Source organism: Pseudophryne corroboree, chromosome 9, assembly GCF_028390025.1.
Source record: "Pseudophryne corroboree isolate aPseCor3 chromosome 9, aPseCor3.hap2, whole genome shotgun sequence".
Taxonomy (NCBI): domain Eukaryota; kingdom Metazoa; phylum Chordata; class Amphibia; order Anura; family Myobatrachidae; genus Pseudophryne; species Pseudophryne corroboree.
Genome location: NC_086452.1, coordinates 56,175,145 through 56,187,705, shown reverse-complemented (window position 1 = coordinate 56,187,705; position 12,561 = coordinate 56,175,145). Strand labels below are relative to the sequence as shown.

Sequence of the window (12,561 nt, the reverse complement as noted above, 5' to 3'; positions counted from 1 at the left end):
CAGGTTTGCTATCACTGCTCTGAGTGACTCCATCTTGAATTTGGACCTTTTTATGTAAGTGTTCAAGGATTTCAGATTTAAAATTGGTCTCACCGAGCCGTCCGGCTTCGGTACCACAAACAGCGTGGAATAATACCCCTTTCCTTGTTGCAGGAGGGGTACCTTGATTATCACCTGCTGGGAATACAGCTTGTGAATGGCTGCCAAAACTGCCTCCCTGTCGGAGGGAGACTTTGGTAAAGCAGACTTCAGGAAACGACGAGGGGGAAACGCCTCGAATTCCAGTTTGTACCCCTGCGATACTACCTGTAGAATCCAGGGATCCACTTGCGAGTGAGCCCACTGCGCGTTGAAATTCTTGAGACGGGCCCCCACCATATCTGAGTCTGCTTGTAAAGCCCCAGCGTCATGCTGAAGACTTGGCAGAAGCAGGGGAGGGCTTCTGCTCCTGTGAAGCGGCTGCATGGTGCAGTCTTTTTCCTCTTCCTCTGCCCCGGGGCAGAAAAGAGTGGCCTTTTGCTCGCTTGTACTTATGGGAACGAAAGGACTGAGTTTGAAAAGACGGTGTCTTTTTCTGCTGATGTGGAGTGACCTGGGGTAAAAAGGTGGATTTTCCAGCCGTTGCCGTGGCCACCAGGTCCGATAGACCAGCCCCAAATAACTCCTCCCCTTTATACGGCAATACTTCCATGTGCCGTTTGGAATCCGCATCCCCTGACCACTGTCGCGTCCATAACGCTCTTCTGGCAGAGATGGACATAGCACTTATTCTTGATGCCAGGGTGCAAATATCCCTCTGTGCATCACGCATATATAGTAGTGCATCCTTTAAATGTTCTATAGTTAACAAAATATTGTCCCTATCCAGGGTATCAATATTCTCGGTCAGGGAATCCGACCATGCGACTCCAGCACTGCACATCCAGGCTGAGGCGATTGCTGGTCGCAGTATAACACCAGTATGTGTGTATATACTTTTTAGGATATTTTCCAGCCTTCTATCAGCTGGTTCTTTGAGGGTAGCCGTATCAGGAGACGGTAACGCTACTTGTTTTGATAAACGTGTGAGCGCCTTATCTACCCTAGGGGGTGTTTCCCAACGCGCCCTAACCTCTGGCGGGAAAGGATATAATGCTAATAATTTTTTAGAAATTAGCTGTTTTTTATCGGGGGAAACCCACGCTTTTTCACACACCTCATTTATTTCCTCTGACTCAGGAAAAAATATTGGTAGTTTTTTCTCTCCCCACATAATACCCTTCTTTGTGGTACTTGTAGTGTCAGAAAGGTTCAATGCCTCTTTCATTGCCGTGATCATGTAACGTGTGGCCCTACTGGACATTACGTTTGTCTCGTCACCGTCGACACTAGACTCAGTATCTGTGTCAGGGTCTGTGTCGACCCACTGAGGTAACGGGCGTTTTAGCGCCCCTGACGGTGTCTGAGACGCCTGGACAGGCACTAATTGATTTGCCGGCTGTCTCATGTCGTCAACAGTTTTCTGCAAATTGCTGACATTATCACTTAATTGTTTAAATACAATCATCCAGTCAGGTGTCGACTCCCTAGGGGGTGACATCACCAACACAGGCAACTGCTCCGCCTCCACATAATTTTCCTCCTCATACATGTCGACACACGCGTACCGACACACAGCACACACACCGGGAATGCTCTGATAGAGGACAGGACCCCACTTAGCCCTTTGGAGAGACAGAGGGAGAGTCTGCCAGCACACACCCAGCGCTATATATATATATATATATATATACAGGGATAACCTTATATAAGTGTTATTCCCTTATAGCTGCTGTTATTATCGTTATTTGCTGCCAAAAATGCCCCCCCTTCTCTTTTTTACCCTGATTCTGAAGCAGGACTGCAGGGGAGAGTCAGGGAGCCGTCCTTCCAGCGGAGCTGTGAGGGAAAATGGCGCTTGTGTGCTGAGGAGATAGGCTCCGCCCCTTCACGACGTCCTTATCTCCCGCTTTTCTGTGTAAAATGGCAGGGGATTAAAATACATCCATATAGCCCAGGAGCTATATGTGATGTATTCTGTTTTGCCACCTAAGGTATTCCGTTATATTGCGTCTCAGGGCGCTCCCCCCCCCAGCGCCCTGCACCCTCAGTGACCGGAGTGTGAAGTGTGCTGAGAGCAATGGCGCACAGCTGCGGTGCTGTGCGCTACCTTAGTCTGAAGACAGGATGTCTTCTGCCGCCGATTTCACCGGACCTCTTCGTCTCTTCTGGCTCTGTAAGGGGGACGGCGGCGCGGCTCCGGTGACCCATCCAGGCTGAACCTGTGATCGTCCCTCTGGAGCTAGTGTCCAGTAGCCTAAGAAACCCGATCCACTCTGCACTCAGGTGAGTCCGTTTCTTCTCCCCTTAGTCCCACGATGCAGTGAGCCTGTTGCCAGCAGGACTCACTGAAAATAAAAAAAACCTAACTAAACTTTTATTCTAAGCAGCTCAGGAGAGCCACCTAGATTGCACCCTTCTCGGCCGGGCACAAAAATCTAACTGAGGCTTGGAGGAGGGTCATAGGGGGAGGAGCCAGTGCACACCACCTGATCCTAAAGCTTTACTTTTTGTGCCCTGTCTCCTGCGGAGCCGCTATTTCCATGGTCCTTTCAGGAACCCCAGCATCCACTAGGACGATAGAGAAACAGTTTTGACACCTGATATTTTTTATCTGGATTCTTCCAGGCCAGTTTAAATAAATCATCCAATTCTTTAGAATCAGGAAATGTTCAGTCCGTTTGTGTTGAGGGAGGAAAAACAACTGCTGATTTGCAGCTACCTCTAGGGGGGGCTTTAGAACATCCCTTATAGCTAAAATAAGGGGTTCAATACCCTGTGTAGGAGTGGAATCCCCACTTATGGGATCCACATCGTCCCCATCATCTTGTATATCATCATCAGTATCTGATAGAAGTGCAGGTAAAGCACATTTATGTGGACCTGCAGTAGAGAGGGGGGAGATTGGGGAACATCAGCCCTGGCAGCTAGATCTGCAACTACATTTTACAGTTCTTGTGTTTTGTTGGCATTTGCAGTGAGCTGAGATGCCATATCAGAAATCATAGTTTTGATAGCCCCCAGCCAGGTGGTCTCGTCACTCTCCCTCTCATTGTCCTCAGCATTTTGCAAGGACTGACTACACTGCTCACATGATATGGAACCAGATGAAAGAGGGGAGAATCTGGCATTACATACACTGCATAACTTTTGTTTCACCATAATGAAAACACAACATACATACAAAACAGACTGATTACAATGTAAGCCTGCTCTATTGCATGTGAAAGGAGACGCAGAGGAAGAGAGGACCCAGCACACCCAACGCTGCAGAGCCCCAGTGAGGCTGTCAGCATTTTTACATAACAGTGAGAACTGCTTATACAATGCTCTCCCCCTAATCAACACCCTGTACCAGTGATCCAGCATGTGACAGTCTGGAGGAGCTGTGTGAGGCTGCTGCTGTTTATGCAGAGGAAGGCGCCAAAATGCTGCTGAGCCCGCTCTGATGTAGCTCCGCCCACCACAATGGCGCCAGAGCTACCCAGTAATATTTATACTGGTCCCGTCTCCTAACCATGCTGTAGCTTTACATAAATGCTTGGCACAGTCTTCGCTAGCCAGTCTCACGCAGGCCCCCCCCAGGAGGGACCCGTATGCCTCACCCGCGCTTCTGCCACACCATGAACCGGGGGACCCCCTAGCAGGGCCCCCGGTATGTACTCACCACTGATGATCACCGACGATCACCCCTAACATTCAGGCAATGTTAGGGGTGTGCAGCGTGTTGCGGTTGCGACAGCCAAGGCTCAGTGCCCAGCTGAACAAACAACCCCTCAGGACGGTGGTCCTGCAGCGGGGAAGCGGCTCTGCACCTCAGGAGGCTGGTGACCACCCCCTCCCCTGACTCCCACGGTGCAGGTATGCTGTTGTCCAAGAGGGGAGGGGAGGAGCCAGCACACCCAGTGGAAGAAATTTAAAGTGCACTGGCTCCTTTGGATCCCGTCTATACCCCATCGTACTATATGTGTTTCCAATATTCCTTGTGGATGCTAGAGAAACAATCTATAAACAAGAATGCAGTTTGCAGATTCTACCACTAGATGGCACACTATACAAATTTGTAATGAAGGCTAACCTAACGTGTAAAAACATTGACTTATTTACTCAATTAAACAGATTCCTAACTTAATAGGGGGGTATCTAATTGGCCACGAAAATTCTTCAGATGCGAAAAAAGGGTCTGTTTGCAAAAAAAATGTAAATTGCGAACCTATGCATTTCTGTGGCCACAATTGTGTGAAAAAATGGGTCCTTATCAGTGTTTTGGTTTTGCCTGCCAATCCCCAATTAGTGCTGCCATCAGGGTTTACTGGATAGCCCCGGGCAAGGTAACTGGCGATGGTAGCGCAGCTATGCTTGTTTGAGTATTGAAGAACCTGTCATACTTGTAGCACACATCTTTCCGCAGTCTAATGCCGGGCACACACTACACAATATTTTGAACGATGTTTTCCGATTCTGACGGCATGGAATAACACATCGTTTCAATCACCAGTGTAACATCTGCGACAGCCACAGTCTAATGCCGGGTACACACTATACAATAATTTGAACAATGTGCCCGATTCCGATGGAATGGAATGACACATCACTGAAATCGCCCCGGTGTGTCAGCTGCGACATCCTCCGTCGGACCTGCATGTAGGTCCGATGAGCAACTTCGTCAGCAAGGGCCATGCTGACGAATGCAGCATGGTCCCTGCCGTTGCTCCCAGCATCGGCAAGTGTGTATACACATCGGCATATTTATCACTGATACATATTGCCCCCTGCCCCTCTAGATTAGGTTTCCCTGGATAGCAAAATAAGTGTTAACCAACTATGCAACCATGGAGGCTATTAATACAATCATATGTAGAGTGAGCAAAGCTATAGAGGAGGGGTACTCGTATTTAGATCGGGAGCTTAAGGTAATGTTATTTGAGGTGGGATCTCATTATTAAGAGCTGGCTACCGCTAAAGCCCAGGAAAGACTCGCATAATCTCCAGGATACAGCCGTTAGGTCGACACAGCTTAGGTCGACAGTCATTAGGTCGACCACTGACTGTCGACATGCATTAGGTCGACATGGTCAATAGGTCGACGTGGCCATTAGGTCGACATGTACTAGGTCGACATGTGTATATTACTTTTTTTTCTTTTACATTTTTTGGATTTTTCCATACTTAACGATCCACGCGGACTACGATTGGAACGGTAACCTGTGCCGAGCGAAGTGGTTGCGGAGCGAGGCACCTTGCCCGAAGCATGGCACACTAATTGGGGTTCCCCGTCACTTTACGTAGAAAACAACGCCAAAAGTTTTAAAAACCCATGTTGACCTTTTGACCTGTGAACCTAGTACATGTCGACCTAATGACCATGTTGACCTATTGTCTCTGTCGACTTAATGCATATCAACCTTCCATGGTCGACCTAATGACTGTCAACCTAAGTTGTGTCTACCCAACGACCAAGCACATTCTATATAATCCTGCACGGTTTGGACTCTCTCCTTGTCTATTGTTATTAAAGTTAACACTGTAATGGGCATTTCCAAGTATATTACGAATAATTACACATGCAAAGATCTACTCACAGGGTGTAAATGTAATTGTATTGTCGAAGTCGGAAAATATTACAGTACACACATCACGTACAAATCCCACACTGATGGCCTCCGTGCGCGTACTTGTTCTGCCGTGCGTGCGCATATTCGCAAGTTGCGTATGACCGCTCACGCGGTCCATGCGTATTAGCGCGTGGTATGAGTAATTACGGTAGCATTTGTATTCGCATGGAAAAAGCCACAAAGACATATTTCATATTTAATCTACATAGTGCACAATGGCCCTCATTCCGAGTTGATCGGTCGCAAGGCGAATTTAGCAGAGTTACACACGCTAAGCCGCCGCCTACTGGGAGTGAATCTTAGCTTCTTAAAATTGCGACCGATGTATTCGCAATAATGCGATTACTAACTACTTAGCAGTTTCAGAGTAGCTCCAGACTTACTCTGCCTGTGCGATCATTTCAGTGCTTGTCGTTCCTGGTTGACGTCACAAACACACCCAGCGTTCGCCCAGGCACTCCCACCGTTTCTCCGGCCACTCCTGCGTTTTTTCCGGAAACGGTAGCGTTTTCAGCCACACGCCCCTGAAACGCCGTGTTTCCGCCCAGTAACACCCATTTCCTGTCAATCACATTACGATCGCCGGAGCGAAGAAAAAGCCGTGAGTAAAAATACTTTCTTCATAGTAAAGTTACTTGGCGCAGTCGCAGTGCGAACATTGCGCATGCGTACTAAGCGGATTTTCACTGCGATGCGATGAAAAATACCGAGCGAACAACTCGGAATGAGGGCCAATGTACACATAGCCCACACGCACCACACCAGCAAGTTATACTTGTTTAAAAGGTACAATAACAAAGGGATTCACCTTTACAGGATATGAGGGGACAGCAATAGGTTATGGGGTGATGTTTGGTATCCAACTGAAGGGTATTTTAAGGGCAACATTGCGGTAGCAGTTTGCAGAAGATAGCACGCTCCTGCGCATAATTATGCGCAGGAACAGGATATTAATATTATACTGTATTTACTGTACTCTGATATTCGGCGGGAACCCAGTGGAGACCAACTGCAAGTGCACCTGGACCAGGCATCGCCCACCTATTCAAACCAACCTATGACCTCTCATGTACTGTAAATGACCAGCCCTTTGACCTACAGGTGAAGGGATTACAGTTTCTATTGTATTATGTTTTGACCAAATGTATAAAAGCCAAGCTGCCTAGCTGGTCACTCACTCTCTCTCTCTGAAGGTCATCTTGCTTGTTTGACTGAGCACCGGGACCGTGTGGCGCTGGCAAAACAAACGTATGTACCATTGACTGTAGCCTCTTTTCTCTTATTGTGATTGTATATCTGTTGTAACCTCCTTTCAGCAATTATATGTTGGTGGGTCGGATCCCAGCATTTTAAATACAATTGGTGTCGTGTCTATTTCCTGCTATGGTTAAAGTGTATTTAAGCCACACGTGTAGCTGCATTGTGCTCACAGCGTGTCGGTGTGTGTATGCACAGCATGTACTTTGTACGTCCGTTGAGGCGTGTGTACGCAAAGTGCGTACACGGTACGGGCCTTTGTACGCTAATTGAGTAAACAGTACGTAGGTTGAGGATTACATACAGCGGCCGCAGCGGCTTGAATTTTAATGTATAAGGTATTGCTTTTTAGTCCTGTAAGTTAACCAGCATTAACAGTATGTTGCTAAAAAAAACAAAAAACAAAAGCAAGATGCATGTTGAGAACATTTAGAAAGACTACGGTTTCCCTTATAAACCAGGAACATTTCTACATTTACTTTGTTCTCTATGGTTTCGGCAGCGGAATGCGGAATCTTCTATATTGTCAGTGTACAAGTTCTAGACCTCTCGCTCCAGAATCACATACATCCCACAAAGATAACCGCTGTATGTGCTTCTAGAACACCACAAGTGACACACAGAAGCCTCACGTGCCTGCAGAGAGTGAGAAGCCGCTGACAGACAACCTCTGCTATTGAGGACAAACATCTGTACACATCCCCACTGTAACGGGTCTGCACCCCGGCTGAGGATTCTCAGACTTGCCCTTTAGTTATCACATCTGTGGGCTGTTCTTTACAAAGGCACTAACAGCAATGTGGTAATACAGCTGTACAAACCCACACGCTGCCCCCCCCCCCCCCCCCCAGTACATCTCCACAATATTGAATGTTTCTGTAGCAATGAGGAGCTAATAATTGTAATGATGTTTGTGTAGGAAATGTAGTGGAACAAAAGTACATATGGAGAAGGGGGTACGCACACCAGGTAATGTAGAGAGAAGGGGAGGGCACAGTGACAGTTAGAGAGAGAGAAAGGGGGGAGGGGTGAGACAGAGAGGACACAGAGATAATAAGGGTCATTCCGAGTTGTTCGCTCGTTATTTTTTTTTTTCGCAACGGAGCGATTAGTCGCTAATGCGCATGCGCAATGTCCGCAGTGCGACTGCGCCAAGTAAATTTGCTATGCAGTTAGGTATTTTACTCACGGCATTACGAGGTTTTTTCTTCGTTCTGGTGATCGTAATGTGATTGACAGGAAGTGGGTGTTTCTGGGCGGAAACTGGCCGTTTTATGGGTGTGCGCGAAAAAACGCTACCATTTCTGGGAAAAACGCGGGAGTGGCTGGAGAAACGGAGGAGTGTCTGGCCGAACGCTGGGTGTGTTTGTGACGTCAAACCAGGAACGAAACTGACTGAACTGATCGCAGTGGCAGAGTAAGTCTGGAGCTACTCAAACTGCTAAGAAGTGTCTATTCGCAATTCTGCTAATCTTTCGTTCGCAATTTTGATAAGCTAAGATTCACTCCCAGTAGGCGGCGGCTTAGCGTGTGCAAAGCTGCTAAAAGCAGCTAGCGAGCGAACAACTCGGAATGACCCCCAATGAGAGAGAGAGAGAGAGAACAGAAAGAGAGAAGACACAGAGAGGACAGAAAAGGGAGAGGCATAGGGCCTAATTCAGATCTGATTGCAGCAGCAAATTTGTTAGCTAATGGGCAAAACCATGTGCACTGCAGGGGGGCAGACGTAACATGTGCAGAGAGAGTTAGATTTGGGTGTGATGTGTTCAAACTGAAATCTACATTGCAGTGTAAAAATAAAGCAGCCAGTATTTACCCTGCACAGAAACAAAATAACCCACCCAAATCTACTCTATAATACCAATATAATACAATACCAATTGACAACTATGATTCTTACCACTCCCAGATATTAATGTCACTATGTTAAAAGCTATAACCCTGGATAAGATTTCCATTTAGAAATTTGTCCAGTCCGTTCTTAAATGCATTTACAGAGTCCGCCATTATTATCTTCTCCAGCAGGGAGTTCCAAATCTTTATTGCCCTTACCATGGAGAACCCTTTCCTACGTTGTGTACAGAATTTTCTCTCCTCTAGCCTCAGCAAGTGCCCACGTGTCCTATACAGAGTTCTTTTAATAAACAAGTCCCCTGCTAACTCCTTGTAATGACCCTTTATATATTTGAAGATATTAATAATGTCTCCCCTTAGACGCCTCTTTTCTAGTGTATACATATTTAACCTAGTAAGCCTTTCCTCATACTCCGGTGTCTCTAACCCTTTAATCAATTTAGTAGCTCGCCTTTGAACTCTTTCTAGTTCCCCGATATCTTTTTTATAATATGGTGCCCAAAACTGAACAAAATATTCCAGATGCGGACGTACCAATGATTTGTACAGCGGCATAATTACATCCTCGTCCCTTGTCTCAATGCCCCGTTTAATGCACACAAGCACCTTACTTGCCTTCTTTGCTGAATTTTGACATTGTATACTGTTATTAACCCTATTATCTATGAGCACCCCCAAATCTTTTTCCACCAGTCACCCCTATATTTTCCCCATTAAGAGTATAGGATGTATGTGTGTTTTTTGTCCCAAAATGCATAACTTTGCATTTTCTATATTGAACCTCATTCCCCATTTAGATGCCCAGGTTTCAAGTTTAAATAAGTCATTCTGTAGAGACTCCACATCGCTTTCTGACTTAATTACCTTGCATAGTTTAGTATAATCTGCAAAGATTGACACTGTGCTTTCCAGGCCTATTCCTAGATCGTTGATAAATATATTGAATAGTAGCGGGCCAAGTACGGACCCTTGTGGTATTCCGCTGACTACTGGTGCCCAGCTGGAAAACATTCCATTGACCGCTACTCGTTGTACTCTGTTATCCAGCCAATTACCTATCCATGTACAAATAGTATATCCTAGGCCAAGTTCCCTTAATTTGATGATCAGTCTCCTGTGAGGCACTGTATCAAAGGCTTTTGCAAAATCTAAATACACCACATCCATTGATTTTCCCTGGTCAAGAATCTCGCTCACTTCCTCGTAGAAGCTAATTAAGTTAGTTTGACATGATCTGCCCCTTACAAATCCATGCTTACTTTTGCGAATAATCTTATTAACCTGCAGCTAATCGTCTATGCTATCCCTCAAAATACTTTCCAATATTTTACCCACTATAGAGGTTAAACTAACTGGTCTATAGTTACCAGGATTATTTTTAGTTCCCTTTTTAAATAAAGGCACTACCTCAGCTATGCGCCAATCCTTTGGTACCATGCCTGATGTAATTGAACTATGGAAAATCAAGTATAGTGGTTTTGCTAGCTGCGACCTAAGCTCCATAATAACCCTTGGATGAAAACCATCTGGGCCTGGTGATTTATTAATCTTTATGTTGCTTAGTCTCTCCAGGACTACTTCCTCACTTAAACAAGCATCAAGCCAAGAGTCATTACCTTCACTATCGTTATGCACTACTCTCACCGTCTGATCCTCCCTGGTGAATACTGAGGGGAAAAAATTGTTCAGTATTTCAGCTTTTATTTTATCAACGTTTATCAAAGCTCCCAATTACTGTTTATGTATTTATAAAACTTTTTAGGATTGGTTTTACTCTCTATAGTGATTTGCTTTTTGTTTACACTTTTAGCTGCCCTTATTACTTTTTTGCATTTTTTATTGCATTCCTTATAATGCTGGAATGACTCCTCCCCTTCATTTGATTTAAATATTCTGAAAGCACACCTCTTTTTAGCCATTGCTTCTTTGACCTCCTTATTAAGCCACATAGGCTTATGTTTAGTACTCTGTTTACTGCTCATAGGAATGAATTTGTGAATATTGCTATCAAGCAACCCTTTTAAAGCATCCCACATTTCCGATGTGTCTTTACCATGAAACAAAACTTCCCAGTCAATGTCGTTTAGTGCCTGTCTCAGCATATTGAAATTAGCTTTTCTAAAGTTAAATGTTTTAGTTGTCCCCTTATAGCTATGCTTCTTGAAACGGATATCGAATGTGATCATATAGTGGTCACCGTTTCCCAAGGTCTCCCCAACTTTAGTGTTTGATATAATGTCCACATTATTGGTAATAACTAGGTCCAGAATAGTTTTACCTCTAGTTGGGTCCTCGACTAATTGAGAAAAGTATTGATCCTTTAATGTATTTAAGAATCTGCTGCTCCTAGTTTTTACACATAAATCGTTACTCCAATTTATATCCGGATAGTTAAAATACCCTAACACTAGGATGTCCCCCATTCTCGCAGCTTTTTCAATTTGCAATAAGAGTTGTTCCTCGTCATGCACGCTAATATCTGGTTGCTTGTAGCACGTGCCAATGATTAGTCTCCTTGCTTCTGTGCCCACACTTGTGATCTCAAACCCATAGTGATTCCACGTTATCTCCAGTCCCCTCGTAAATACCATCTTTTAGGTTTGGTTCTAGAGATGGTTTAACAAAGAGACATACCCCTCGTCCCCTTTTGGTAGCCCTATCCCTCCCGAAAAGAGAATATCCCTCCAAATTCGCAACCCAGTCGTGAGAGAAATAGTGAGAGGACAGAGCCAGGGAGAGGGAGAGAGAGAGAGAACAAAAAGACTTAATGGGCAGGAGAGAGTGGACAGAGACCCAGGGAGAGGAAGAAGCTTTTGTCCTGACTAAGAGACACCTGGAAGTAGTAGCAAAAGCTCAGAGGATATTAAACAGCAATGATATAGCAAGAGAGGGAAAGATTAAGAGACTTACGTGAATCCTCCCAGCGCAGTAGGTGGAGCTTCCAAGCAGAATAATAAAGAAAGCCCAACACCAAGAAGAGGCAAAGGGCCAGCAGCAAGTTCCTCATGAACACCAAAATTCCCATCTTCATAGCATTCCTGCCCTCCTACATGACCTGTGGGGAGAAGAAAAAGCGGGTGAGTGGGCAACAGGCACACACCTCCTTTATAGCAGTCTGTGAAACATGCAATGCTTCATTTTCTGAATATATGTGAATATATGACAATGGAAGACCTGAAGCTTCGGCAGAGTTTATGCGGATACCTGCGGCAAATGCACCCAGATTAAGGGAAAAGTGCATAGGCTTGTGGGGCAAAAACCTAGTATCTTTGGCTGGGAGGAGCTGGGTGGCCAGGCTGCGTGTTTCTAGATGACTAGTTACACCACCATGTGCTAGACTGAGCTTCTGTTTTGAGGGTGAAATGATTTGAGGGTAAATTTAGGACAACTGATCAGTTTAGCTTGGCTTTGAGGAGGACGCTTCTTTATCTCAGGAATTTTGGATGTCTTCCTACAATGAGGTGCCGTTTGGGATTTCTACGTACACGTAATTTCTAAATGAACATCATAATAATAATAATAATAATAATAAACTTTAAAACACACAAAAGTGATACATGTAATAAAAGACCTGATGCATAATTTCATTCTCTACATTGCTTTCTAGTTTAATGTATTTATTACCAAGTAATAAAGAGAGAAATCTCTGACATCAGATTAAGGGACCTATTTATTAATCTGTTTTTGCAGCCATTTTCAGAGGATTTTCTGTACAATTGTAATATATGTTGGATATTCAACAAACACGTACTGCAGC

At 45.0% G+C, this 12,561-nt stretch overlaps 1 protein-coding gene across 9 annotated transcripts in view; it reads right to left on the bottom strand.

The window, feature by feature from the left end:
• ST3GAL3 (ST3 beta-galactoside alpha-2,3-sialyltransferase 3) overlaps nt 1-12,561 on the bottom strand; it is an 810,547-nt gene that overhangs the window by 465,904 nt on the left and 332,082 nt on the right. For all 9 annotated transcript variants that reach the window (XM_063939361.1, XM_063939357.1, XM_063939363.1 and 6 more), the window contains one exon: nt 11,715-11,859. In XM_063939361.1, the coding sequence (XP_063795431.1) occupies nt 11,715-11,835 (121 nt within the window). In that variant the 5' untranslated portion in view covers nt 11,836-11,859. The remainder of the gene's footprint in view (nt 1-11,714; nt 11,860-12,561) is intronic.